Source organism: Pipistrellus hanaki (assembly GCF_964339955.1).
Source record: "Pipistrellus hanaki genome assembly, chromosome: 5".
NCBI classification, from domain to species: domain Eukaryota; kingdom Metazoa; phylum Chordata; class Mammalia; order Chiroptera; family Vespertilionidae; genus Pipistrellus; species Pipistrellus hanaki.
The window spans coordinates 30,241,739-30,268,856 of NC_140507.1; the positions used below are offsets into that span (position 1 = coordinate 30,241,739).

Below are 27,118 nucleotides of genomic sequence, written 5' to 3' on the forward strand. Positions count from 1 at the left end.
GGGAGATATTTGTCTGAAAAGGCTACTTCTGAGTAGAAAACTTTGAAAATGTGGACAACCACTAACCACTTACTTTTTGAGAGAATTTAAGATCTTCATGGAAATTCCACACTGAACCCAAGCTTTAATTGGTTTGGGGCAACCTTTTCCCTTGACAATAATGCCCTCCATTTCCAACCGAAAGACATTCACCTCTACAAAACAAAATCCAGATTAAAAACTCTTAATTATTGTTCTACTATTAGTGCCTTATATTTTTCAATTAGCCAACGTTAAGATTAAGAATCTCCAATTCCTTTCCTAGTGATAACACAGATTACCCCATAGAAAAGCAATTGGACAAAACACCAAATAGCTCAGAGAGACTGAGACAGTTGAAGCAATGACTGTTTACAACCAACAAAGGATGAAAGGAAATATCCCAATTTCTACAATTTGGCTTTTATTTTATCTTAAATTGCAAAGTAATAAAAGAACAATGATTGACAAGTAATACAACAAGTAATACAACTGTCTTCTCCAAGAAGGAGTTGGCCAGATTATCCTTATTCTACCAATATTATAGATGCACATTGGTTCCTAACTCCCCAATCTCAAGAGCTAACAATATATTATTTGCTAATTTCACATGAATATTTTCAACTCTAAAATTCACAACTAAACGAGTCAAACTAATTTTTGCTCATTAAAAAAAAAAAAAAAAAAAGATTTTTCATTGATTTTTAGAGAGAGATGAAGAAGCAGAGAGAAAAACATCAATGTGAGAGTGAAACGTCAATCAGCCTACTGCACACCCAGTACTGGGGATGGAGCCCGCAATCCACGCATGGATTTCCTGACTGAGAATCGAATCAGCAATGTTCAGTGCATGAGAGGACGTCCAACCACCTGAGCCACAATAACCTGGATGCTCATTTTTTAAAATACTTTCAAAAACACACTGACTCTTCACAAGTCTGAATGTCTGCAGAGGATTTACCCACTCTCTAGGACAGCAGGCGCCAACCTTTCAGACCTCCCGGACCCCCGGTTGGCGACCGCTGCTCTGGAATGACTTCTCACCTTCTAGTTCCCTTTCACTTCCCCAGGTAAATCGGCAATCCCCCTATTCATACATCAACACACAGGCCTATCCACATTCCTCCCGGACAAAGAGAGGAGTATCCTCTTCTGTTCCCACAATAGCACCATATAAAAAAAAAGAATTTTACCTTCTTGAGACATTTTTGCTAGTTCTGGAACTTCAACATAAAAGTTTTTTCTGAATGGTTCATATTCAATCTTCCCATGATCTACTGGCTCTAGAAGCTTTCTCTGTTTTGTCTGATAGCCTGTGAGGGCCGTCTGAAGATCAACTTCTTCCTCCTCTGAAGAATACTATAATTAAAGAAAAAAGTTAAAAGCTAAATCCATTTCTATTTTCTATTTATGGCAATCAATATTCCTAGCTTTTAAAATCTTCTTCTCCCAGCACAGGGGTAAGGTGGGAGGGTGAGAGGAGGTTTGTGGTGGAAGACCTGGGGGGGGGAAGATAAATGGTGATGGGGAAAAATTAAATTAAAAATAAAATCATCCTCTCCTAGAAAATAATCTTTGGCTTTTACTTTTTAAATTTCTGAATTTTTCAATTAGTTTTTCTTTTCTTTATCTTTATACAAAGTTGTATTAACAACATAAAGCTAAAATAACACAATAATTTTAGCCCTAGCCAGGTAGGTCAGTTCGAGCATCATCCAATATGCCAAGGTTGTGGGTTTGATCCTCAATCAGGACACACAAGAATCAATCAGTGAGTGCATAAATAAAGAGAACAACAAATCAATGTTTCTCTCTCCCCCACTTCCTCTTTCTCTACAATCATTAACCAATAAAAATAAATAAAATAATTATAATACTGCTTTAATGTTTTGCTAAAGTTCCCTAAATAAATTTTAACAATGCATGTTAATAGGACAAAATTTCATTCTGTCACTTCATTTTTTCTCTCCCTACTATATGTCGGAGGGGAGCTGATGAAATGTAAGACAATCAAAAATGTGCATACAGCCCTGGCCAGTTTGGCTAAGTGGATAGAATGTGAGCCTACAAACTGAAGGGTCTCAGGTTCGATTCCTGTCAAGGGCAGGCCCTGGTCCGGGCACATGCAGGAGGCAACCAATCAACAGGTATCTCTCACATTGATGTTTCTCTCTCTCTCTCTGTTTCTCCCTCTCCCTTCTACTCTTAATTTAAAAAATCAATGAGAAATTATCCTCAAGTGAGGATTAACAACAAATGGGCACAGAGCAAAAGAGCAAAGATGTTAGATTGTTCTACCAACTGAGTATTTGGCTATAATATGGTTAAGAATAACAAGACTTCCTAGTAATAGTTTGCATAATTGAAAAGTACATCCGCATCATTGATTTCTAGTAAATACTTCTAGGGCAGCATCACGTTGGGCACTTCATTTTTTTTAACTGATTTGAAAGACAGGGAAAGAAAGAGAAATCAATTTGTTATTCCACTTACTTATGCATTCGTTAGCTGATTCCTGATTGTGCCCTGACTGGCATTATCAGGACAACGCTCTAACCAACTAAGCTCCCCAACCAGGGCCTCACTAAGGGAGCATCATGAAAAGTCAAAACTAATGAAGAATTACCTCCATGGCATCCTGGTCATTCTCCATCAGCTCCCCTTTCTTCTTATCGGAATCTACCACTGCTTTTTTGGTTGTCACAACAGTGACAACTTTTGTGACTGTTGGCCCAGACTTCTAAAATAAAAAAGGAATATAAAATATTTTGAAAAACTGAAAATTTTTAAAATTTATCTTTATTGTTGCAAGAATTCCAAATATCCCCCTTTTTCCCATTGGACCCTCATTCCCACCCAGTTCTCACCTCCCCATGCCTTCAACACACTATTGCCAACTGAAACACAATTACTGCCATAATTTATAAGTCAAATTAAGTTAGTTATTAGCAACTTAATGAAAAGACAAAAAAGTGGTCTGCTTTCTCATTTAAATCTTACAATGCAATATATCACAATGTATTTTATATTATATTAACACGTGGTAGGCAAAGGTAGGGTTATAGTTGTTCATTTGGAAAGACATGCAAGTTATGATTATTACAATAGCTTTATTAACTGTTTCATGTACTCACAACTGTAAACCTATATTTGTCCACCCCATATATATGTAGTTAATTGTATAATATATAATTTTATATACAGTTACTATGCAATATAATTTACTTTAAAAGTACTATTAAATGGTACTTTTCATTCATTCAACAAGCAAGACACTGTTCTGGGAGCTTAGGGAGAAATCAATAAAACAGGTAAAGGTCACTGCTCCTGAGGAGCTTTATTTTAGAAGAGATAGGGGACAAATAATAGACATGATAAAAAATCAAATCATATTAACTTGAGAAAAGATAAATGCTATTTAAGAAAGAAAAATAGACTAGGGTAAAGGGGATGGAGTATGAAAGATGAACATGCTGAAGAAGTCTGGAGAGGACCTATTAAGAAGGCAACAAGTAAGCATAGAAACTGAACAAAGATGGTAATAATAGTTTTGAAACAAGAACATTTACAGTTAAAAATTCACTATCATCTCTGATACTTAGAAAAATTACCAAAAGGGAAAGGAAACAAAAACATTATAAAGTCATTCAAGTCAGTAATGTCAATGCAACACTGAAACCAAGTTATCCAACTAGGAATATAAATCTTTAAAAATAGAATTCCATACCTTTTCATTTCCCCCACCACCTTTTACGCTTCTCATATTAAACTTTTTTACTTCTTCTTTCACTTCTTCCATGTAAGCATCTAATGGATCTAACTCCTCATCCTCCATTTCATTTCCTTCCTTCTCGGCTTCTGCAGGGTCATCTTCATCATCTAAAATATCAGAATATACCTTCTTTGTACATATGCTTCAAAAGGAAATTCTTCACAATTAGACCACACCCTACCATTCTAGCCTGTTCTCTCACTACCCAAGACCCTCCTTTCCAGTTGACCAGGCACACTGCAGTTCAAATATACTTCAAAGTTCTTAAACCGGGCATGTATTAGTTCTGAATAATAAAAGAAAAAAATTATAATTACAAATTATTAAGTTGAAGAGGCAAAAAATTATGCCTAAAATGAATTTCACTATTGTCTTATAATTACACTACTAGAAGCCAAACTAAAAACTTTATCTGTTAAATATGTTTACTTATTTTCCTTTCAATTACCTTGAAAACAGAAAGAAAAAAATAACATTCTTAATTCAAGACAAATCTAATCTTTTTTCAAAACTAAAACGTCATCAAAGATACAATCCATTTATCCTTTCTGTAAAATACATTTTTATGGATTTCAGAGAGGAAGAGAAAGAGACTAAAACATCAATCAGCTGCCTCCTACACAACCCCTATTGGGGACCAAGCCCACAACCAGGCATGTGCCCTGATCGAGAATCGAACTGTACCTCCTAGTTCACAGGTCAATGCTCAAATACTGAACAAAACTGGTCAGGCCCATTTATCTTTTTAAACCATTCTATGGAACTTCCAGAGAAAATGAGAATTTTAAAGGAATTTTCTCAAAATAAAAAAAAGGAGCAAAATTCCATTTCCTATAAAATTCCATTCTTCCTTTATTAAAAAGTCAAAATCACATATGGAGGGGTTTTAAGTCATTAAAAAGTCAAAGGAGAAATCTGAAACCATGTCCTTAATTTACCCTTATTACTAACATTATTTGTAATAAAAATAAAAAGCTATTTACTTGCCCTTAAGCACCCAACTCTCCACTCTAAAGTAAAATCAGTAATCCTTAATAAATCCTTTACAATTCTAAATTTAACATAAATATTAAAAGGGACATTTAAAACCTCCTTATGAATTCAGCAATTCCAGTTTTAGGTATATAGACAACTGAAAAGCAGGGACTCAAACAGTTACCTGCATACCAATAATAACAGTTTTATTCACAATAGCCAAAGGTGTAAACAACCCATATATATAGGTAAACAAAATATGGCATAAGCACATATATTTAAATAACATAGAGAGTACTATTAAGCCATAAAAAGGAATGGAATTCTGATTCATGCTATAATATAGATGAACCTTGAAGATATTATGCTAAGTGAAATAAGCCAGTTACAAAAGGATAAATATCATATGATCCCACTTTTATGAGTTACCTAGAATAGGCAAATTCCTAACAGCAGAATAGAAGTTACCAGGGATGGGGATAATTACTGTTTAATGGAACAGAGTTTCTGTTTGGGATGAAGAAAAAGTTCTGGGAATGGACAGTGGTGATGATAGCACAAGACTGGAAATGTACCTAATGCCATGAACTGTACTCTTAAAAAATGGTTAAATGATAAACATTATATTATATAAACACTAGAGGCCCGGTGTAGGAATTCATGCATGGGTGGGGTTCCTCGGCCCAGGCAGAGATTAGGGCTGGCTGTCGGGGGAGGGACCACAGGAGGCTGGCCGGTCGTGGGAGGCTGGCTGTGGGAGCGCACTGACCATCAGGGGGCAGCCCCTGCATTAAGTCTGTCCCCTGGTGGTCAGTGCATCACAGTGACCGGCCATAACAGCAGCTTAGGCTTTTATATAGAGAGATATTTTTTCCACCATAAAAAATGGTCCTAAAAATACCAATACTATACTCACACACTTCTAGAATACTATACATGAATTGTTATATAGTTTATTATTGTAACAAATGAATATACCATCGTCATCCTCTAAACTCCATTTTTTCCCTTGTTTCATCTCTTCGATTTCCTTTTTCAGTTCCCCTATGTTTTCCATGGCCTTTTTGCGTTGCTCTTCTCGCCATTTTTCTACTCTTTCTTTCCGCTTTCTCATTTCTTCTTCCAGCTTATTTTGGTCAAAGTTCTTGGGAGGAAAACAGGAGATAAAGAAAAACAATGATAAACGATTTTACTCTAGGTGATATTCCAAGTATTTTCCCAAAGTATATATATTAAAAAAAAAAAAAAAGCAGATGTATATACAAACTCCTGTATTTAGACCAGATTAAGACCACACATCTTAAATATCTCCAAGAATATACCCACAAAATGAAATAGTAAAAAAAGCATCTTCACCCTGCTGGTGTGGCTTAGTGATTGAACATCAACCCAGGACCTGGGAGGCCACAGCTGTACTCCTGGTCAGGGCACATGCTCGGGTTTCGGGCTCCATACCCAGCAGGGGTGTGCAGGAGGTAGAAGGGCATTATTTCTCTCTCATCGACGTTTCTATCTCTCTATCCCTTTCCCTTCCTCTCTCTCTAAAAAAATCAATAAATTCCTGGGCTTATCAATTTTTTAAGCATTTTCAACTAATAAAGTAGACAGATGTCAAACACCATAAATTCATCTCATTTTAGATATAAGCAATGTGCACACATGAATTCAATTTCTTCCTCAAAGTAAAAACTACATGGCTTACCAAAGATACCTAGTTAGTAGTTATTCTCAACTTTAAATCATCTAAACTCCGACAAGATTGCCTCCATCAAAAGCAATTTTCTATTATAAATTATTGAGTAAATAACAGCTATTTATCAACATGATTAAGAAGTTTTAGTCTTTTAGCCTTTAGATCTAAGTTTCTAGAAACAGCCATTCTAAAGCCATTATCAAGATTATTAGTAATACTCTTGAGAGACAGCAAATCACCACATAATCAGGGACTTAAAGATTAAACATGTATATCAAGATGTTACATAAGTTGCCACCATAGATAGGTACGGAAACGCAGCATGTATAAAGAACAGTCAAAGAAAATATTACATAATTATAATATGATGGTGTTTTGGGCACCTGAGATTACAGAGGATTATTTCTGAACTTTCCAAATATCTTATAATATGGTTATATAATGCTAATGTTTCAAAATACAAATTGGTAGGGCTGCTTATTATTCTTGATACCTTATATATTGATAAATTAATTTATAATTTTAAAGTATAAAAAAGCAAGATACAAAATGCTGCATATGGTATAATAGTTTGTAAGCAAAAACAGATATGTATAGATATGTAACTTTTCCAGTAAACATCTTCTTATGGGAACAACTACTATTTTATCTGTTTATCTTATATATGTTAGTTATTTCGAAATAAAAGAGAGCATTAAAAAATAAATAAGAGCCAAAACTGGTTTGGCTCAGTGGATAGAACGTCGGTCTGTGGACTGAAAGATCCCAGGTTTGATTAAGGTCAAGGGCATGTACCTTGGTTGTGGACACATCCCCGGTAGGGAGTGTGCAGGAGGCAGCTGGTCGATGTTTCTCTCTCATCGATGTTTCTAGCTCTCTATCCCTCTCCCTTCCTCTCTGTAAGAAATAAATAAAATATATTAATAAATAAATAAATAAGAATTTGTCATCATTGAAAAAAGTTTACATTATATAATTATTTATGGTAGTAAACATACACCGGCATCTTTTTCTTTTTCATCTTCCTTGTCGTCTTTGTCCTTTTTCTTCTCTTTAGAACTTTCTCCACTATCTGTTTTCTCTTTGGACCTAGACCTTCTAAAAAGAAAGAGAGAAAAAACACATCATCTATATGTGCTTGGAAACATTCATTTAAAAATACTCTTATAGATCTGTATTTTACTTTTTAGGTAAGAAATAAACTTCCAAGAGTCACATGGATTTTTATATTCTATTAATAAATACCTTGGAAATATAATAAAAAATTAATGCTAAGACCCTAATTGTAAATAAGAAAAACAGACATATCATATAAAAAACTACAAAATTTAAATTGGAGGGATAAAACTTAAATAGAGAAACATATCAAGACATTAACATCCTATGTTAAAAATAGCAATAATAATAATGATGATTTTAATGTAATCAAATTGGTTGGTCTTTTTTGCCCCTGTATGATCAGAGCTTTTTAAAGTGTCTAGAAATGCTTCCATATTTGATGAAAATATTCAGAGATAAACAAGATATTCTCTAGCATAAAATGCTATTTTATTTTTTTGTTAATCCTTACCCAAGGATCATTTTTCCATTGATTTTCAGATAGAATAGAAGGAGGGGGGAGAGAGAGGAAAAGAAAGAAATCGATGTGAGAAAGATGATGGTTGCCTCCCGCAGGAGTCCCAATGAGAGCTGGGATCAAACCTGCAAGCCAGGTACTGCCTGGGAATCGAACCGGCAACCCAAGGAAAGGTCGATGCTCTAACCTAGGGGTGTCGAACTCAATCAGAAAAGGGGCCAAAATCTAAAATCCAGCCTAAATCGCGGGCCGAATGGTTTACTGAACAGTCATAAACTGACAATGTCATAAACTGACAGCGGAGTGCAGTGATGACAGCGCGATGTGGGCCACATTGCAAGGCCTGGCAGGCTGGATTTGGCCCGCGGGCTTTGTGTTTGACATATGTGCTCTAACCACTGAGAACACCGGCAGGACATAAACTTCTAAAAGGGTTGCAGGCTCGAACCCCAGTGAGGGACGTCCAGATGGCAACCCATCAGTGTTCTACCTTCACATCAATGTTTCCCTACCCCTCTCTCTAAAAAATTGCCGAAACCGGTTTGGCTCAGTGGATAGAGCGTCGGCTTGCGGACTGAAGGGTCCCAGGTTCGATTCCGGTCAAGGGCATGTACCTTGGTTGCGGGCACATCCCCAGTGGGGGGTGTGCAGGAGGCAGCTGATCAATGACTCTCTCTCATTGATGGTTCTAACTCTCTATCCCTCTCTCTTCCTCTCTGTAAAAAATCAATAAAATATATTTTAAAAAAAAAAATTGGTGAAAACACATTAAAAAAAAAATCATTAAAGAGTGAAACAACAAACCAGGGTAAGAAAATATATTTGCCACTCATATAATTAACACAAAACAACTATACATGATGTCTAAAAACAAAACCAAAAACCTCCTATAAATCTGTTTAAAGAGAGAAACTACCCAATAGGAAAATGAGTAAAGATGTAAACAAGTACTTGGGAAAAGAGATCTGAATAACCAATAAACATATGAAAATTTAATCTCATAGAAATGCAAATTAAAACCACAATGATACTGGTATTACATGCTACTCAATTAACAAAAAATTTAATGACTGCCCTGGCCAGTGCGGCTGTTAGCTGGACTTGGCCCCTTGCACCTGCAGGTGGCCAGCTGGAGTCAGCGTCAGGGCACATGCCCAGGTTTGAGGCCCAATCCCCGGTAGGGGACATGCAGAAGGCAGCTGATAGATGTTGAGCTATCACATGGATGGTTTTCTTTCTCTCCCTCTCCCTTCCTTTCTCTCTTAAATCAATAAACTATTTTAAAATATTTTTTTAATTTAAAGGACTGACAATACCAAACATTGTCAGGGTATAGAGCAGTGGTTCTCAACCTTCCTAATGCTGCGGCCCTTTAATACAGTTCCTCATCTTGTGGTGACCCCCAACCATAAAATTATTTTCGTTGCTACTTCATAACTGTAATTTTGATATTGTTATGAGTCGTAATAGTTTCCGATTGTCTTAGACGACCCTGCTAGCAGTTCTCAATCACATATATCTAAACTACTATTTTTTTCAGATAAAAATACAGGTGGTAAAACTATAAAGAAATACAAAGAAATTACTAGCACAAATGTCAGAACTGGTTTTATCCAAGGAAATAAGAGACCTCAGTTACAGATGGGATGTGAAGGGCTTCTGACAATGTTCTATTTCCTGACCTTGGCAATGGTTACATGAATGTTGCTTTATAATTATTTGATAAACTGCATGTTCATATTTTATTCACTTTTATGAATTTACACACAGGCGCGCATTTTTGTTGTATGATTAGTCAGAGTAAGTCTATTAAAGCTAGGGATGTGAGACAAGGGCTTAGGAGAGAAGCAGCAACATGAGAGCCCAGGCAGGGCTGCTCCAGCTTTAGAAATGCCACAGGAAAGAAAGAAGCCCAGGCAGGGCTGCTCCAGCTCACTGCAGTCAAGGAAAAGGTAGCCGTGGAGACAGATTCAGGAAGCCAGCCCAGTCACTGCCCACTGCTCCTGGTTACAACTCTCATGGGGCACTTAAAGATTAGGAGGTGAATGCCTGAGAGGGAACTTTTCTCCAGTTTTATTATACGAACTTTGGGAAAATAAAAATAAATTTTTCTAAGTAAAATAAATGATATAGGAAATGTCATGATTAATATAAAGACTATACATAAAACAGATACAAGACCATATATCAACTATCCTATGAACCACATTAGAAACAATAGGCAAAGAATAAACCACTAACAAGATAATATAAAGAGGTAAACATACTACAATATGTTTAACAGACATACTATCTCAAACTGAAACATGTACATTTAAATTATACAAAGTTCACCCATCTGAACAGCAATTCAGCAATGCATACAATTTCACATTTGTCAATGTCAAAAATGCAAATAATTTCAAAGAAAAACCATAGTTCCAGAGATGTTTATAAAACGTATTTCTGACCATTGCTATTAAATAATATTATAAAACAATGCATTATGTGGGTTAAAATAGTCTAGTGTTTTCCAATTGAATTATAAGCTTTAAAACCTATTAAAACAAAATTCTACCAACAGTTGATGGTAGGAGTCAAATTCAGTAATTATTTTTAAATTTTTTTAAAATTTATTTTGGAGAGAAGCAGGGGGCTGGGGAGAGGGAGGGAGGGAGAGAGACATTGACTTATTGTTCCCTGATTTATGCATTCACTGCTCTTGGATGTTACCTGACTGGGGATGGAACCCACAATCTTGGTATATCAGGATGACAATCTAACCATCTGAGCCACCGGGCCAGGATCTAAAGATTTCTTTTTTAAATACAAGGAATAGGGAAGACAGTTCCCAGCCTGCATGACAGACCAGCCCAATGATAACATACCTACTCTCAGCTTTCTTGCTTTTACTGCTGGGACTGGAGGAGCGGGATCTCCGGGCCCGGCTTCTACTCCTTGAGCGTCTCCTGTCTCGACTTCGAGATCTTCTTCGCTCTCGACTTCTGTCTCTCTCTCTACTTCTGGAACGCCTGAAAAAGAAATACTTTTCATATATTCTATTTCAGATTATGGTTCTGTCCCACATTGAAAAAAGCTTCGGAAAATCCAAGATGGCTGCACAGGTAAACACCTAGCCGCAGCCGCAGACAACAATTTCAATAAAATACAACTAAAATATAAAATGGACATTACCCAGAACTACAGGAAAGTCGACTGACTGGAAATTCTACAACGGGAAGCAAGGAGAAAACCAGAAGGAAGCGTGGAGGAGCTGTAAAAGCCTAAGGTACGGAGACATGCGGCGCGCGCGAAGAGGACTGAGCCGGAGAGGAGGGCGGCTGAGTGCCTGGCTGGCTTTCCCTAGCGGGAAGGAGATAAAAGCTCCGACTGTGCTGGGCCCCAGTTCTGACTGCTCTGAACCCCCGTTCTAGGCCAGACCCCGGGGACCCAGGCTCATACAGAGGAAGCTGGGCTGTAAGGCGGAACCCCGGGGGAGCGGCGAGAGCAGGTCCCGGAGGCGCGCAGAGAAGGGACGGTCGGCTGTGCCACGGGAGTGCCCTGGTGGGAAGGAGACAAAAGCTCCGGACTGCTCTGAACACCACCTCCAACTCCATTTCCAACTGAACTGAAAAAAGCTTCTTAATTTTCACCATTATTAAAGGCAGAGATTGAGATTTCAATTAACTATCAAACCAGCAAAATAGGGAAGAGGTAATGCCAATGCTTAAAAGTGGTCACTGAACAAAATGAGGATCCGAATTTCAAAATGAAGTTTACTGAAAGAACAGCAAATCTGTAATAAGAGCAAGTTGAAATCTATAGCCCATAATATATAAAACCCAAATTTCAAAGATAGCCTTAACCTAAGAATGAACAAATTAGGACTGTGAGAAGATTCCAGATATAAAGATGAGAAGACCAGAGTACCTATCCTGGTGCTGCTACTAACCAGTGACCTGGCATACAGACCAACTCTCTGGGTCTTAGTGTCCTCATCTATAAAATATAGAGACCTCACAATATAATCTCAAAATTCTTTTCGCTTTAAAATCTTGTGATTCTACCTTTCACAACAAAAAGTCAAAGACCAGATCAATAATGAAACCTTTCACTTACCAAGCTCTTGACTGAACTGCATGAAACTCTTCCACGTGATATAAAATTAAGTAAGATAGCATTATCCACAATGTCAAAGGCATTATGTACTACCTTTACAATCTCTCCTTCCAATGTTTGAAAAAGATAAAGCCAAAGTTTTTTCTGTGATCAGTTCACAGCAACTGTATAACCTGTATTCTTTCCTACTGAACTGAGAAACTGTACCAGAAAAATAATTTTTTTGGTATGGGGAGATTATTTTTATTTAAAAATTGTTTCTCATCCCCAGAAAGAGTGAAAAGTGCAAGGAATGGCTGCTTGGCTATAATATGTAATCAAGTAAAAACAAAATTAAAAATTCAGATGTTCTTTCATTCAAATCTGAATCAGTTCTTTAAAACAGTCTCAAACAGTAAGCAGGATGGGAGATGGCTCTATGCCGCTCCCTTCGTTCCTCTCTGTGGGTTCTCTGAGCGTGGTGGTAAGCTCTCGGGACAGAATTAGAACAGAACACCTCTGATGGCATATAACCTTACCTTTAGCTTCTTTTTAACTTATCTCAGAGGGGCTTCAAGCAATCACTTTGGATTACAGGAAATACAACCAAAGTTTCCAAACTTAAAATACCATTTGAGAGTCTTTATTCTAGGTCAACAATTTTCAACTGGAATACAGCAAGATTTTTAATATTTTTAATTGAACACATTTTTTAAAAAATATATTGACTTTTTACAGAGAGGAAGAGAGAGGGATAGAGTTAGAAACATCGATGAGAGAGAATCATCGATCAGCTGCCTCTTACACACACCCCCACTGGGAATGTGCCCACAACCAAGGTACATGCCCTTGACCGGAATCGAACCTGGGACCTTTCAGTCTGCAGGCCAAAGCTCTATCCACTGAGCCAAACCGGTTTCGGTTTGGACGTTATTTTTTTAATCCTCACCTGGGGACATTTTCCCATTGATTCTTAAGAGTGGAAGAGAGAGGGAAAGATAGAGAAAAATATCCATATGAGAGAAATATACATTACCTCCTGTACATGCCCTGACCAGGGACTGGGCAGGGGAGGAGCCTATAACGAAGGTATGTGCCTTTGACTGGAATCAAACCCAGAACTCTTCAGTCTCGCAGGCCAACATTCTATCTACTGAGCCAAACTGGCTAGGGCTTAATTGAATTTTTGAGAGAAAGAGAAAAAACTGATAGGTTGTTTCGCTTATTTATGCATTCATGTATGTGCCCTGACTGGGGATCAAACCCACAACCATGGAGTGTAGAGACAAAATTCTAACCAACTGTGCTACTCAGCCAGGGCAAGAATTTTTTTAAAATAGAATAACTGCCCTAGCTGTTTGGCTCAGGGTATAGAGCATCCACCTGTAGACTGAAGGCTCCAAGTTCAATTCCAGTCAAGGGCACATTCCCGGTTTTCAGGCTGGATCTGGATGCCGATCGATGATTCTCTCTCATCATTGGTCCTTGGAGATTAACATCCTTACCTCAGACGCTTCCGGTCCCTTGACCGAGATCTTCTTTTATCCCTGCTACGAGACCTCTCTCTCCTTCTATCTCTGTCTCTGCTTCTAGACCGTCGGTCATCTCCACGTTTACTTCTTTTGTCTGAGGGTGAGCGACTTCTAGATCGACTTCCTGATCGTCCCCGTGATGCTGATCGCTTCCGATAGTGGCTAGGGTAAGTTCAAGATTAAGTTTAGCAGACACAGGTAGCTTCTATTATATCTTTATTATATTTTTTCCAAAAAAAACTCAGTAGACAAATTAAACACTAAAAGACTTTTTTATACACAGTTGTTGTTTTTTTTAAAAAAAATTTTGGGGGGGACATACAGGAGGGTTGGGGAGGGCACTATCTTGAAAGGGAAGAAAAAGTAAAAAAAACAGACCAAACCCCAAGCAGGTTGCACTCTGTAAAGGAAGGCATGACACACAAATATAAATACACAAAATGCTATGTCGTGCTATGGAGAAAAACAGACCAAAGTACAGGAAAAAGAGAGAGAATGGGAAATGGATTTTTGCTATTTCATACGAGGGCGGTACGAGAAAAGAAAATTACAGTCTATATTACATCTAAACATAAAGATCAGCGTACCGAACTCAACAATACATGAACAAGATAATGCAATCACACAATCATGAGCCAGCCCAGGGGGTTCGGCTGACAGTGCAGGGGAACCCCGTGCCCGTCGCGGGCCACTTGCTCAGCGAGGTGCCCAGCCCCCTGGGGGGCTCGGCGGAGCGGGCCACACGTGGGTCCGCGCAGGGCCGGGCCTGCCCCGCGGCCACATCCCCTCCCGCCTCTCCCTCCGAGGGAGCCGCCCGCCGCCCGCCCGCCGCGCCGCTCACCGGGACTCCCGGCCCATGCTGCCGGCGCGGGGCAGCGGCGCCCTCCGGACGACGCGCGGGAGAACCGGACAAAGCGAGAGGCCGCGCTACGCCCCGCTCCCCGGGCGAGAAGCTGCGCTAAGCGGCGGCGGCAGCTCCCGCGGTGGGAGCCATCCGAGCGCCGCCAACGAAAACAGGACGTCCGGGCGCCGGCGGCAGAAGGAAGGGAAAGGTGCGGCGGAAGCTGCTTCCTCTTCACAGCGCCCCCTGCCGGCTGGAGGCCGCACAGCGCCGGCCGCGCCGATAGAAGATGCCATGGCTGGGTTTTGCGGGCACTGCCAGGATGGAACTTTGAGGTCTCGGAGGTTTTTCCTGAAAGGACCACCGAGGTGCCTAAAAGCATCCTGGAGCTGTCCTAGGGCTTGTACCGACGCCCGCCTTCACCTGTGCTGAGCGATGCTACAAACATCTCCGTTCGCTCTCATTCATTTATACGTGCATTCGCTTTTTATAGTATGTGTTGTTACATACCGGGCATGTGCTAAATCCTAGGGAGTTTACAACCTCGTGGGAGACATAGACATTATTAGAGACATAAGCAGATGTAATACAGCAAGAAATAAATTTCACTTTAGGAGAGGGGTTCAGAAAGAGGGTTCCCTGAGAAAATGATCTTTTGAGGGGAGATTGAAGAGTAAGAAGTTAACTTGATGGAGGAGAGCCAAACACACACACACACACACACACACACACACACACACACACACACAACATTCAGAAGATTATAGTTGCCTGTGCTTGAATAAAAATACATGTTTGTGTGTTCTGATTTCATTGGTCTAGCATGCTTCCTGTGCACTGGGAATTTTCAAGTTTCCTGGATGATTCTGAATTTCAGTCAAGGTTGAGAGAAGACTTGCCCAGTGGGAGGCACATGGATACTTTGAGTAGTTTTAGCAGAAAGCTTTTGGGGAGAGGTTCTCAATATCTACATACCTCTCCACTGCTTTTATTTTCCTACATGATAGAAAAGGTGTGTTTTGATTGTGGCAGTCATTGAGTGAATGTATACATTTGTCAAAATTCATTGAACTTTTCAAAAATTGATGCATTTTACTGTTTTTATTTACAATTATTTGATTTTTAGAAAAATGCAACTGAGTTAAGGCTCTTAGTTGAGTTTTGCTCTTCCTCGGTGGCTTGCTACCTACAGCTGCTGTGTAATCAATGCCAAGGGTAAGGAAGGCCTGTGTTAATATGTGCCAGAATGAACATAAATATGGGTCAGTTATCAGAGACACTATAAATTATTTCTGGACCGAAGGTAAGGCTTGTGTGTTTCAGGCTGAAAGAAATAGGAAAACACTAGTGATAAATAGTGGAGATACTGAGAAATGGTCAAGTTCTAAAATGTTCCAGAGGCACCTCTCCAGACACTAATTGTTATATTAGATGTAAACTGTGAGGTAAAGGGAGAAATAACCATGTGCCCTGGTTTTTAACAGAATTGTGGATGGTGGTGAATTTGTGGAGAGAAATGTGGGAGAGCAGCAAATGTGATGGGAAAAGAGAAAATCAGTGGTTTTGTTTCAGTGATGTAATGTTTGAGGTGCCTACTGGACATCCAGAGGAGATAATAGCTTCATGAAAGCATATATGAACCTGGAATTCAAGGGAGAAATAGACATTGGAGAGATAAGCGTCATAAGTGGTTTATAGAATGTATAATAATACATGGTATTTGAATCATTGGAACTGGATGCAGCCATGCAGAAGTTACAACTTAAACAGATTTTTAAAATTGCATATCTTGATTTTATGTGAAAAAAACAAAACAAAACTGAGACTTGTGGGGAAAACAACTGAGACTTGTGAAACAAATTTAATTCTAGATCACTAACGGTTTTGTAATCTAAGCTGGAACCAGAACCTAGGCGTCTGATACCCTGACTAAAATCCTAACTCCCGTTTAAGAGAACACATTGACGTGAAAGTACCGACTGGCTTTTTATGCCCACAATATACTTATGCTAAGTTCACAGCACTTCTATGTCCCAGAAGCAGCAGCTTTTATCTGTCAGCACAAGTGAAAGATGTATAGGCAGACCGCTTTTTATTGAGCTTTGCTTTGCTGCACTTCAGAGTTTTTTTTACAAACTGAAGTGCGGCAGCACTTCATATTCTATCAGTGCCATTATCCAGCAGGCTCAGATGATGGTTTGCATATTTTATTTCCCTATTTGGTCTTCACCTGCCTTTAGATTCCAATGGAAACATCAGCTCATTTGGGATCTCCCACCTGATGGCTTTCAGACTAGAACTTACCCCTAACTGCAAATCTTGAAATGTCTCGGTACCAAAATTTCAGGAGCTAATTTCTTAGTAAATCTCTATCAGTCATCTCCCTAAAACAAATGTTTGTTTTCATGTGTCAATATATCAACCAATGGTTATTGGTGCCAATTCACCACCAACGGGAATCCCCAATTTGGGGCGAAGAAGGAAGTTTTTAGTGCCAACAGCTCAGAGGTAATACAGCATGGCGGTGACGGCACCGCCGGGGAACACCTCAGTGGGCTGTGGTGCTACTGTCCTGCCGGGATGTGAGGCTGTGCTGGGGCCAGGGCCTCTTCAGCTCCCCTCCTCCATGGTCCATTCCATTCTGCCTTGCTCTGCACCAGCCTGCGCCAGTCTGCTCTGGCAAAATACCTTTCGTGTTTCAGCTCCAGCTGGGGAAACAGTCTTCAGTCTTTGGTGGAAAGTGCGCTCCTATAGTTTTTGTTGTTGTTAATCCTCACCCAGGATCTTTTTTTCATTGATTTTTAGAGAGTGGGAGGAATAGAGACTGGGAGAGAAACGTCAATGTGAAAGAAACGTTGAGTGGTTGCCTCCCACATGCACCTGACGGGTTCTGGGGAACCTGCAACCAGGATTGCACCTGCTATCCTTCAGTCTGTGGGCAGAGGCTCTAACCACTGAGAAAACTGGTCAGGGCTAAAGTATTTTTAAATTAAGGCATGGACAGTGCTTTTTAGACATAATGCTACTACACACTTAATAGATTACAGTGTAATCATAAATTTTGTGTGCACTGGGAAACCAAAAAATTCTTTTGATGCACTGGATATTCACTTTTTTGTGGTGGTCTGGAACCAGACATGCAACATCTCCAAGGCAGACTTGTAATTACAGTCCACTATGTCTCCAATACAACCCTTTTAGCAAACTGCCCCGGCTTCCAAAGCTCATGTTGATTCTAATTAACCCAATTCCGAATATCTCATAAGCCTCTTGCTGTTTTTAGAACCGAATGGTGCACACCTCCATTTACACTAATCGAAGATGTCACCTCTGAACAACCATCTTAATCAATCCAGTTTTAAGCCATATACATATCAAATCCCTGAAATTTCCAAAGAAAATTTTTTTTAATTATTCCAAAATAAATACAAATGTATTTTCATTCGATACTACTCACCACGCTTAAAGTGGCATCAACAGACACAGGTATTTTACAGCTCTTCTCTTTAAAAGAAAAATTTGATAATGATCTCTAATTACTAAAACTTATCAAGTGTTAAGTTGCTAAATGACCCCCCAAGCAGGTTTATTTATAGCAGTGATTCCCAAAGTGGTCTATATCGACCCCCAGGGGTCTATGACAACCTGCAAGGGGTCTACGTCAGCGAAAAAAAAATTGGGGGGTCCATGAAATGAAAATGGGGGTCCACGATAGTGGATCTCAACATACACTGATAGTACCTATTTACTTACATCATATTATCTTATAATATAAAAACATATAAATTATTTATAAAAGTACCTATGAAGTAAAAAATTTATTATATATGTTTATAAAATTGTATAAGTTGTAGGATAAAAACCTGCACATAATGATATACCAGTATCATCTTGTTACAAGCATACGCGCAGTAAACATTCTTGCCAATTTTTGTCTCAAAGCTTCGCGAACTTGCACCGACTTGTTCAATTCGTCACTCTATAAATATGAATGTGAGAAAAATACGTTCATTCATTTCCTGAATCTTGAATAGGAAAGTGCTGAGAAAACATTTAAAAAAATATAAACTGGTAGTTTATCATACAAATTATAGTGAATCAGTGTTATTTTGTTTGAGAATGCCGGAGAAAAGTAGGTACATTATTTTTTATTACATTTTATGTTACGTATATTTTATATAACAGATACAAAATTTTATTTTGAGTAGTTTTAATTTAAATTCAATAAATAAATGTATAAAACTTAACATGTGTTTTTATTTCAAGTTTTTAACACTAAACTTCACTACAGTTAGAAATTTACAAAAAAAATCAGTATCAGGTAAGTAGGGGGTCTACCCAAAACCGAAAAACATGGCAAGGGGTCTACGGCACAAACAAGTTTGGGAACCTCTGCTCTAGCATTACTGGATTTACATATCTAGACCTGCCCCTGCTGACACCTGGACAAAGGCACTCTGCCAGTGCCCCGGGCTCAGCTGACAATTTAAAGAATGTCCATGTGCCTTCTTAGGCAGCCCTCTACACTGGCGTCTTCTCAGAGATTGAGGGGGACCTGGCAAATCAGGTATGCTTTCCAAACCTCTGGATACTAGATTCATTATGGAATCAGGAAAAAAATGTGTGCTTGTAATCTTACCTTAAGTCAGAGGATTAGACTTAAATTATACTTATTCTACATTATTCTGATTCAAAACAAAATGACACAAATCAAGACTGTGAGTAATAATGAAAAAGGACAGATGTTTTTAATATCACAAGGATTAACTAAATACACCATACAAAAATCTGTAAGGAAATGTATACCAAGCAATATAACACATTTTATACTCATTTAAGACAAACCTTATAAATATGAGTGTTACCAAGTTCTTTAAACATTTATGCTATTGAGTTTCATACCTCAGTCAACTCTTCAAATTCCACTTTTATATCTAACCATTCTAGACTACTTTGCTTTAAAAACATACTTTTAAAAATTGAAAACTCAAAAGTGAAAATTTCCAATTCTCAGATTTTTAGAGAGAAAAACATTGATGTGTGACAGTAAAACATCCTTCAGCCACCTCCTCCCCAGCTGAACCACACTGGCTAGGACAATAAAAAATTTTCATAAATAAAAATAAAGATTTCATAAATACTTTCTAATTTCACATATATGGATCTTAACCCTTTCTCCATTACATTGCTTGCAGTGGAGTAAGGATTAAAATACTGACTCTCAACACCTTCAACAACAAAGATAAAATTATTTTTAAAAATAGATACTGACTCAACAAAAGATACAATTGGCTACCTTATTTGGCTCTTATAAATTAAAATGTGCACACTTAACATTAGAAAATTCAGTTTCTTTCATTTTATTTTTAAAATGGCATCATTTCTCAGGAAAGAACACCAAATACATGACACAGTCCCCAGTTACAAAGGGCTAGCTGAGACCTTGTTTCTCTGCCGAAATAAAATCTTAGAAGTTAGGGAAAGATTCAGACTAGGGATTTTAATTAAACAAGAAAAACCAGTTAATGACATTGGTACTCTATTCTTCACATCAGTATTAATACAAACTCAATGCTTTTAAGTCAGAGAATCTGCCATTTCATTCCAAATCAAGTCGTTCTACAACCCCTACAAAGTAAAATAATTTCATAAAGATGTAACCCGATTTGCCTCCTGTAAAGACACTGCAGTGTGAGAGAAATTGGTTTTCTGTAAGCTTCTCCTGAGTTCTGCAGGCTTCACGGTACTCCAGAGGCCCAGTACTCAAGCAGTTCGTGACAGAGGATAAAGGTGAAGAAGTAGACACAGAGATCCGTGAACACCTCGCCCATTTTGCTGTAGGTATCCATCGACCGATTTATCACTTCGGCAGGAATGCCAGATAATAGAAGCGCTGCTGTCAGCACTGTTGTCTTTATCTTCTTTTCACTCTGTGCACAGAAAGACAAATAAATCCTACAGCTTCCCGAAGACAACTTAAACTCTATAAAAATATTATCAGTGCTATTTTTGCCCAATTTCAAAACTGTTAATGAAGTTTCAAAATACCAATCAATAATATATCAACAAGCATTACAAACATTAACTGAGCATATAATATGTAAAGCAGTGAAATGCTAAGAGGCAGGGAGAAAGATACCATTCTTGCTATCAAGTTAAAAAAGATAGGACAGCCCTAACTGGTTTGGTTCAGTGGATAGAGCGTCGGCCAGCAAGCTGAAAGGTTCCAGGTTCAGTTCCGGTCAAGGGCATGTACCTTGGTTGCAGGCACATCCCCAGTAGGAGGTGTGCAGGAGGCAGCTGATTGATGTTTCTAACTCTCTATCCCTTTCCCCTTCCTCTCTATAAAACATCAATAAAATGTATTTTTTTTAAAAAAAGGATGAACCAGAACGTGGGGGGGAAGGGGGGAGAGGATGAACATTAAAAAAAAAAAAAGATAGGACAGCCCTAGTTGGTTTTGCTCATTGGTTAGAGTGTTGGCTTGCACACCCAAAAGTCTCGGGTCCCATTCCTGGTCAAAGGCACCTATTATTGTACCTGGGCTCCGAGTAGGGGAGACTCCAGTCCATGTGTGTCTCTAACTTCGGTGTTTCTCTTTCTCTCTCTCTCTTCCCCACCTCCCTCCCTACCTTCCAATCTCTCTGAAAAGCAATGGAAAAAAATCCTCAGGTGCTTGTAATGCACTGATAGACCTCATATTTTTTTATGGATATGAAACGTTTATATATTTAATAAGCCAAATAGGTCAAATACACAAAGTAAAGGAGTAAAAGAAATGTTATTTTTAATTAAAATTATTCTTGATGTTACAGATGTATATTTACCTAGTATTGACCTCTTTCCCCAAAGGTGTAATTTTTTAAAAAATTTTTATAAGAGTTTGTGTCAAATTGACAACATATGCCAGGGAGTGAGATCTCAAATATTCTAAAGGTGTAATTTTATTAAAAGGACTTGTTCAGAAACCTATCCTTGAAACATTGATTGTAGTTTTGCAATAGCAGGAGTCTGGAATCAATCTTCTATGCCAGCCAACTCAAGTCCCATAAAACTGTGCATATACATTTATAGTCAAGTGGACCAGGTAAACACTGACTCTCCCCATGATTCTGTCCTGCAATTTTGGCCAATATTTCTTGCAAATATCAAGCCCTTGGCATTAAAGTCCAAGTGCATTGTTATTAAGTGTCCACTAAGGTGCATAGTACCATAACTGAACCCATTTTAAAATTAATGTCCTTTATCATAAACAAAATGTATTACTAAATCTTTACTAAATAATAAAATTGAACACTTATATATGTGTAATATTTGAAGTCTGTCTTGTGGGTTTTTTCCCTCTCAATCCATGGTGGACCAACATTTTTATAAAATATGATAAAAATGTTATGGCAATGTCCAAATGCTATAGAGTGTCTACTCACTTTCTGAAATTCACTCATTACAAACAGAACAAAGAGTTTGATTGGTAGCCAATCACACTTTGAGCAGCAGTGATTCAGACCATAAGTATAACAAATTTTTTAAAAGTTTTTTCAGATTATCTAATCATTAATCAATCTAAACATAACACCATAATTTAGAAAAAAATGTGATTTACCTTGGGAAAATATTTATATAGTCCCATGTATGCAAGTTGTAAAGTAAGAAATGGAGCAAATATGGACTGTGAAGACAGAAGATACAATTATATATTTCCAACATAATCATTCAAATCACAAATCAAACTAATAGCAGCTATAAATTTTAAGTAACAAAACTAATAAAATATTTAATTTTAGCAGTTGAAAGCAGTCTTATTTCTGTAGAACAGTGAAGAAAATAAAAGAAATTGATTTATCATAAACATTTTTCTCAAGTCAAGTCACTCTCAAGTTCTGTTTTTTTTAATAGTTTTTTAAAATCAGTGTATTGATTTTTTTAGAGAGAGAGAGAGAAAGGAAGATGGATAGAGAAATAGAAACATCACTGAGAGAAACATCATTGATCAGTTGTCTCTTGCAAATACTCCCTACCCCCACCCAGGGGATTGAGCCCAGAATCTGGGCATGTGCCCTGACCAGGATCAAACCGGTGGCCTCTTGGTTCTTGGCTCGATGCTCAACCATTGAGACACTGGCCAGGCTCAAGTCATTCTCTTTAATATCCCCCAAAATGTCTTCCCTCATAAAAAACTTATCTTTTAAAAAACTTAAGGCACCTGGCCAGTATGGCTCAGTGGTTGAGTCTTGACCTATTAAACAGGAGGTCAGAGTATGATTTCTGGTCAGGTTTCAATTTTGGGTCAATTTTGGGCACTGCCCAGATTATAGGCTTGATACTCAGTGTAGGAGGCAGCCGATTGATGATTCTCTCTCATCATTGATGTTTCTCTCTCTCTCTTCCTTTCTGAAATCAATAAAAATATATATTTTTAAAAAAGTAAAAAATAAAATAACTTGGAAGTATTCACCCTATTGCTCAATAGGTAGAGCATTGGCCCATGCACCGAAGTGTCTAGGGTTCAATTCCTGGTCAAGGGTACTTTACTCTATTTAGAACGGAATTGCCTGGGGTTAATCCCAGCTGTGATTTAAGAGCTGTGTGGTACTGGACAAATGATTTAACCACTCTGAGTCTTCATTTCCTCATCTATAAAACAAAGATTCATGAGGATGGGGTTAAATGAATCAACATATATAAATCGCTTAGAATGGCACCTATATATAGGGAAATTTAATCATTATTATCAGGCTCTGTTTTAACCAGAATACCTCATTCTATAACTAGGGTGAATAGCAGTTTATAATACCTCTCCAAATATCCCTGTGAATGAGGCAAATATTAAGTTAATATTGGCAATGAATTCTGTGGATCAAAAACACTCATTACTATGACTACTTTTCATTTTTCCATTATAGTTCTTACCAGATATTTGCAAACAAAAGCTCTGACTCCAAAGGCAAGGAGAGCACATCCCACCAACCGAAATATTCGGAAAGAGTCAAATTCTTCTGTTGAATTTCCTTCCTCTTGATTGGGTTTCTCACTAATTAGTTGTTTCCTTAGCTTCATTGCTTCTTCAAATCTGGAGAGGTACTGTTCCAGGCCATGGCGAGGACCCCTCTGGAGAGTGTCTGCTGTCAAGTCCCCTCGATTCCGCTGCCGGAGCTCAAGGCTTCCGTCATTACTGCACTCGGGTGGTTTAACGAAAGAGTCCAATTTGTCTCCCAGCTCAGCTCCCTTCACCTCCGCCACACCACTCTGCTGGTCAGCCGTTCCTGTACTAACAGAATCACCCAGCACTACTCGCTTTGAGACTGAAGGAATGGTGAGGGAGTTCAGTTTATCACTGTCCTGTTGCTTTGATTTTGTTTGTATTTCTTCTTCTGAGAAAAGAAATTTAGAAACCTTGTAGGCAAACACCGTTTGTACAATAGTAATATTTAAAAAAATGCATTGAGCTAGAACTCTGAATCTAAGTTAATACTGACTTTGCATAAATAGTTTCCCTCCTACACCCTCAAAATATATCACCCATTAAGGGTATTCCTGCAGAGAATATAATACAAACTTTAGGGCTAGTAAAAATATTGGAAAAGATAGGCAGAGAGAAAACAAGCTATAAAGACCAAGTTTTAATGGATAATACATCCCTAAAATATAGTTGCATTGCCTGCTCTAGCTTCTTTGGTTAAAAATAGAAAATTATTAAAGCTTTCAAAAATCTGTATTTTAATATTATATTTCTGAATCCAGAGCCCTATCAGCATAGGGTGTGGCGCATCTTACAGCTACTGTTTACGTAATCCTTCTACTGTAGTCAGGGAGCCATTAGTAGGTACTTAAGCCACTGTAAGATGCTGTTCCGGTTTTAGACAAAGCAAAACCTTAATGACAGATAACATTTTCAAAACAAAAGAACAAAATACGGAATGTACGCTTCAAGAAAGATAGTGAATGCTTTGGGAAAGAATAAACATTCTATTAATCATTAAAGGAAGAAATAGTTTTGTAACTATTTGCCTAGTTACTGTTATAGGAGAATTTGAAATAGTTCTCTTACCTCCTCTTGGTAGTTTTCAGCTGCAGACCTTAAGTTCAGAACTATACCCATAGCTAAAGCCCTACCAAACAACAGTCACAAAGATCTAAAGAGCTTGCAACCAAAGCCAGCTACTAAAGGCAATACTCCACGGAAAGTTAGAGAACCCAGCACATACTGGGTGTTCAATAAATATTCACATAAAATAAACAGTCACATAAACATGTTTTAAAGAAACTCATTGTACATGTCACTGGGGGAGAAATGAGGAACTCTCCTTAGGGTTCAAGACAGTTCATGGCATCGCTTCAATCTCAGAACTCTGGCAGTGAGCACGACCCACTTGTTGGGTCTATAAAGAATGGTCGCACCCTGACCGGTTTGGCTCAGTGGACAGAGCATAGGCCTGCAGACTCAAGGATCCCAGGTTCGATACCGGTCAGGGGCATGGACCTTGGTGGCGGGCACATCCCCGGTGGGGAATGTGCAGGAAGCAGCTGATTGATGTTTCTGCTCTCTCTCTCTCTCTCTCTCTTCCTCTATGTAAAAAATCAATAAAATATATATATATATTTTTAAAATGAACGGTGGCCCCAGTTTTTTAGAAGGCCTGTGGATGAAATGCTGAGGCCACTGAACACAAACTGTAAAAGTCCCTGATCCGCGTGGAGAGGACTAGAGGGCAGCCGAGTGAAGACAAGCTCCTATGGGCCGACAGTCACAGCAAAGGAAGGCGGGCGCCGGGGAAAGCGCAGTGAGGGCCGCCCTGGGCACAAGAGGCAGAGCAGACGCCTGAGGGCACCGTGTGCGCCTTCCGGAGGCGGGGGCCAGGGGAGGCAGAGGCGGGCCTCGGGAACCTGGGCAGGAACACCAGGCGGACGGACTCCGGAGCGAGTGGGACAGCCTCTGGGCGAAGCCCCGGGAAGAGAAGAGCAGCAAGAAGGGGGTGAACAAGTGAGAACCCGGGACGTTACCCCAAGAACTGGGACAGAGGGCAGCAGGGCGCGATCGGAGAGGTCCGCGGGGCGGGGCGGGAACAGAACAGCCCTGAAGACTGACCCCAGTAGCTCCCGGTTATAATGTATAATGTGAAAAGGGCGGGCGGGACACCGAGGGGGGACGGAGCCTCTCACCCGAGCCGCCCCCGGGCCTGTGAAAGCCCATGATCCGGTTGATGCGCTGCTCCGAGTTCATGAGCAGCTTTCTCCGCCGCAGCTCGGCCCGACGCTGCGAAGCCGACAGGCCAGCGCCAACCGGGGCCCCGGGCCGCTCCCCGCTGTCCTCCGTAGGGATGGCCATGGGCTCCATCTTCCCTTCCACAATCTGGGAGCGGCGATGGCAGCGCTGGAGGCGGCGGCGATGACTTCAGGCCCGGCCGCCGGCGCGCGTACCCCTCTCACCGCAGACCCGCCCCCCAGCGCCGGCTGGAGGCGGCGGACTGAGCATGCGCACGCCCCTTGCGGGGCGGAGGCCGGCGCCGCCATCTTGAATGAGGGCAGCCCACCTCCTCTGCTGGCCTTCGCGGTTTCACTCCCCGGCCATCCGGGCCTCTCTGCTGCCCACAGAGGTGAGGAGAATCGCCACCCAGCCTGACCGGCGGAAAAAGAACGGGAGTGAGAACTACGCTCATCGATCGCAAATCTGGTGCCAGGAAGCAAAATGGAGACACTTGTTTCCACCGACCTTCTGTCGCTCGCTTATAGGGCGCGGAAATACGTAACTCTGGGAGCGACGCGTTAGGGAGCTGGGCGCTTGGGATTTCTTTTTAGCCCAAATACGCCTGGTTTGGTCTAGTCTTCCCTCTCGTCTTTGTTCAAGGCTTTCCCTGGAGAACCTTCCCAGTCCCAGCCTTGCCACCGCCTCTCAACACTTCATCGTCTTTAAAAAAATAATAATAATAACTATTCAATTACAGCTGAAAAACAATATTATTTATGTTTCAGGTGTACATAGTTATTAGGCATTTATATAATTTATGAAACGACTATCCCATAAATCTAGTACTATTCTCTTTATCTGCCTTTTTCTCCTTTAAAACCGACTTGCAAACTAAATTTATGTACTTACTTGATTGTATTTTTCTCCGTGAAGACAAGTCCTATGTTTTGTTCAAGGCTATAAAATCCTAGAACAGTGTGAGCGCTCAGCAGGTCCAATTTATGCAGTTTTGAGGGGCCACAATAGTTTTAGGGGCCCAAGGAAAAAAAAATTTTGTGTGTGTGTGTTTCTTAGTATTTTTATTGATTTTAGAAAGGAAGGGAGAGGAAGAGACAAACATCAATGATAAGAGAGCATCACTAATTGGCTGCCTCATGCATGTCCCCCACTGGGTATTGAGCCTGCAACCCAATCCAACCCTGGACCTTTAAGGCTACAGACTATACTCCATCCACTGAGCCAAACTGGCCAGGGCAAGGACATTTTAATTTCTTTAAAAATCAGGAAAAATATGTAATAGTAATTAATATGTAATAATGGATCCAGTCTGGATTATAGTTTTTATTTTCCAAGTCATCCTATATAATAAAGAGCTAATATGCAAATGGCTTAACCCCATCATGCCCTAACAGCTCAGACACAACACTGGGAGAGAGGAATGGGAACCAG

The 27,118-nt window shown here is 39.5% G+C and overlaps 2 protein-coding genes across 4 annotated transcripts in view; both read right to left on the bottom strand.

The window, feature by feature from the left end:
• Positions 1–14,677, bottom strand: part of DDX46 (DEAD-box helicase 46) — a 46,357-nt gene extending 31,680 nt beyond the window's left edge. For 2 of the 3 annotated variants that reach the window (XR_014795228.1, XM_084886570.1), the window contains exons 1-9: positions 14,485–14,677; positions 13,617–13,805; positions 10,902–11,045; positions 7,457–7,556; positions 5,744–5,909; positions 3,746–3,897; positions 2,645–2,758; positions 1,212–1,377; positions 74–194 (exon numbers count right to left, since the gene is read on the bottom strand). Coding sequence is in view for 2 of the 3 variants with exons in the window: in XM_084886570.1 (XP_084742696.1) it covers positions 74–194; positions 1,212–1,377; positions 2,645–2,758; positions 3,746–3,897; positions 5,744–5,909; positions 7,457–7,556; positions 10,902–11,045; positions 13,617–13,805; positions 14,485–14,501 (1,169 nt within the window). In the remaining variant the exon portion in view is untranslated. Of the gene's footprint in view, positions 1–73; positions 195–1,211; positions 1,378–2,644; positions 2,759–3,745; positions 3,898–5,743; positions 5,910–7,253; positions 7,356–7,456; positions 7,557–10,901; positions 11,046–13,616; positions 13,806–14,484 lie in introns of all 3 variants that reach the window. The other variant, XM_084886569.1, reaches the window with a different exon arrangement.
• A 4,528-nt stretch (positions 14,678–19,205) lies between these two features.
• CAMLG (calcium modulating ligand) lies at positions 19,206–25,943 on the bottom strand. Its single transcript, XM_084883706.1, has 4 exons — positions 25,645–25,943; positions 23,395–23,855; positions 22,088–22,153; positions 19,206–20,414 (listed from the first exon to the last, which is right to left on the bottom strand). The coding sequence occupies exons 1-4, from the start codon at positions 25,817–25,819 to the stop codon at positions 20,223–20,225; spliced, it is 894 nt and encodes a 297-aa protein (XP_084739832.1). The 5' UTR covers positions 25,820–25,943; the 3' UTR covers positions 19,206–20,222.
• Positions 25,944–27,118: the final 1,175 nt, after the last annotated feature.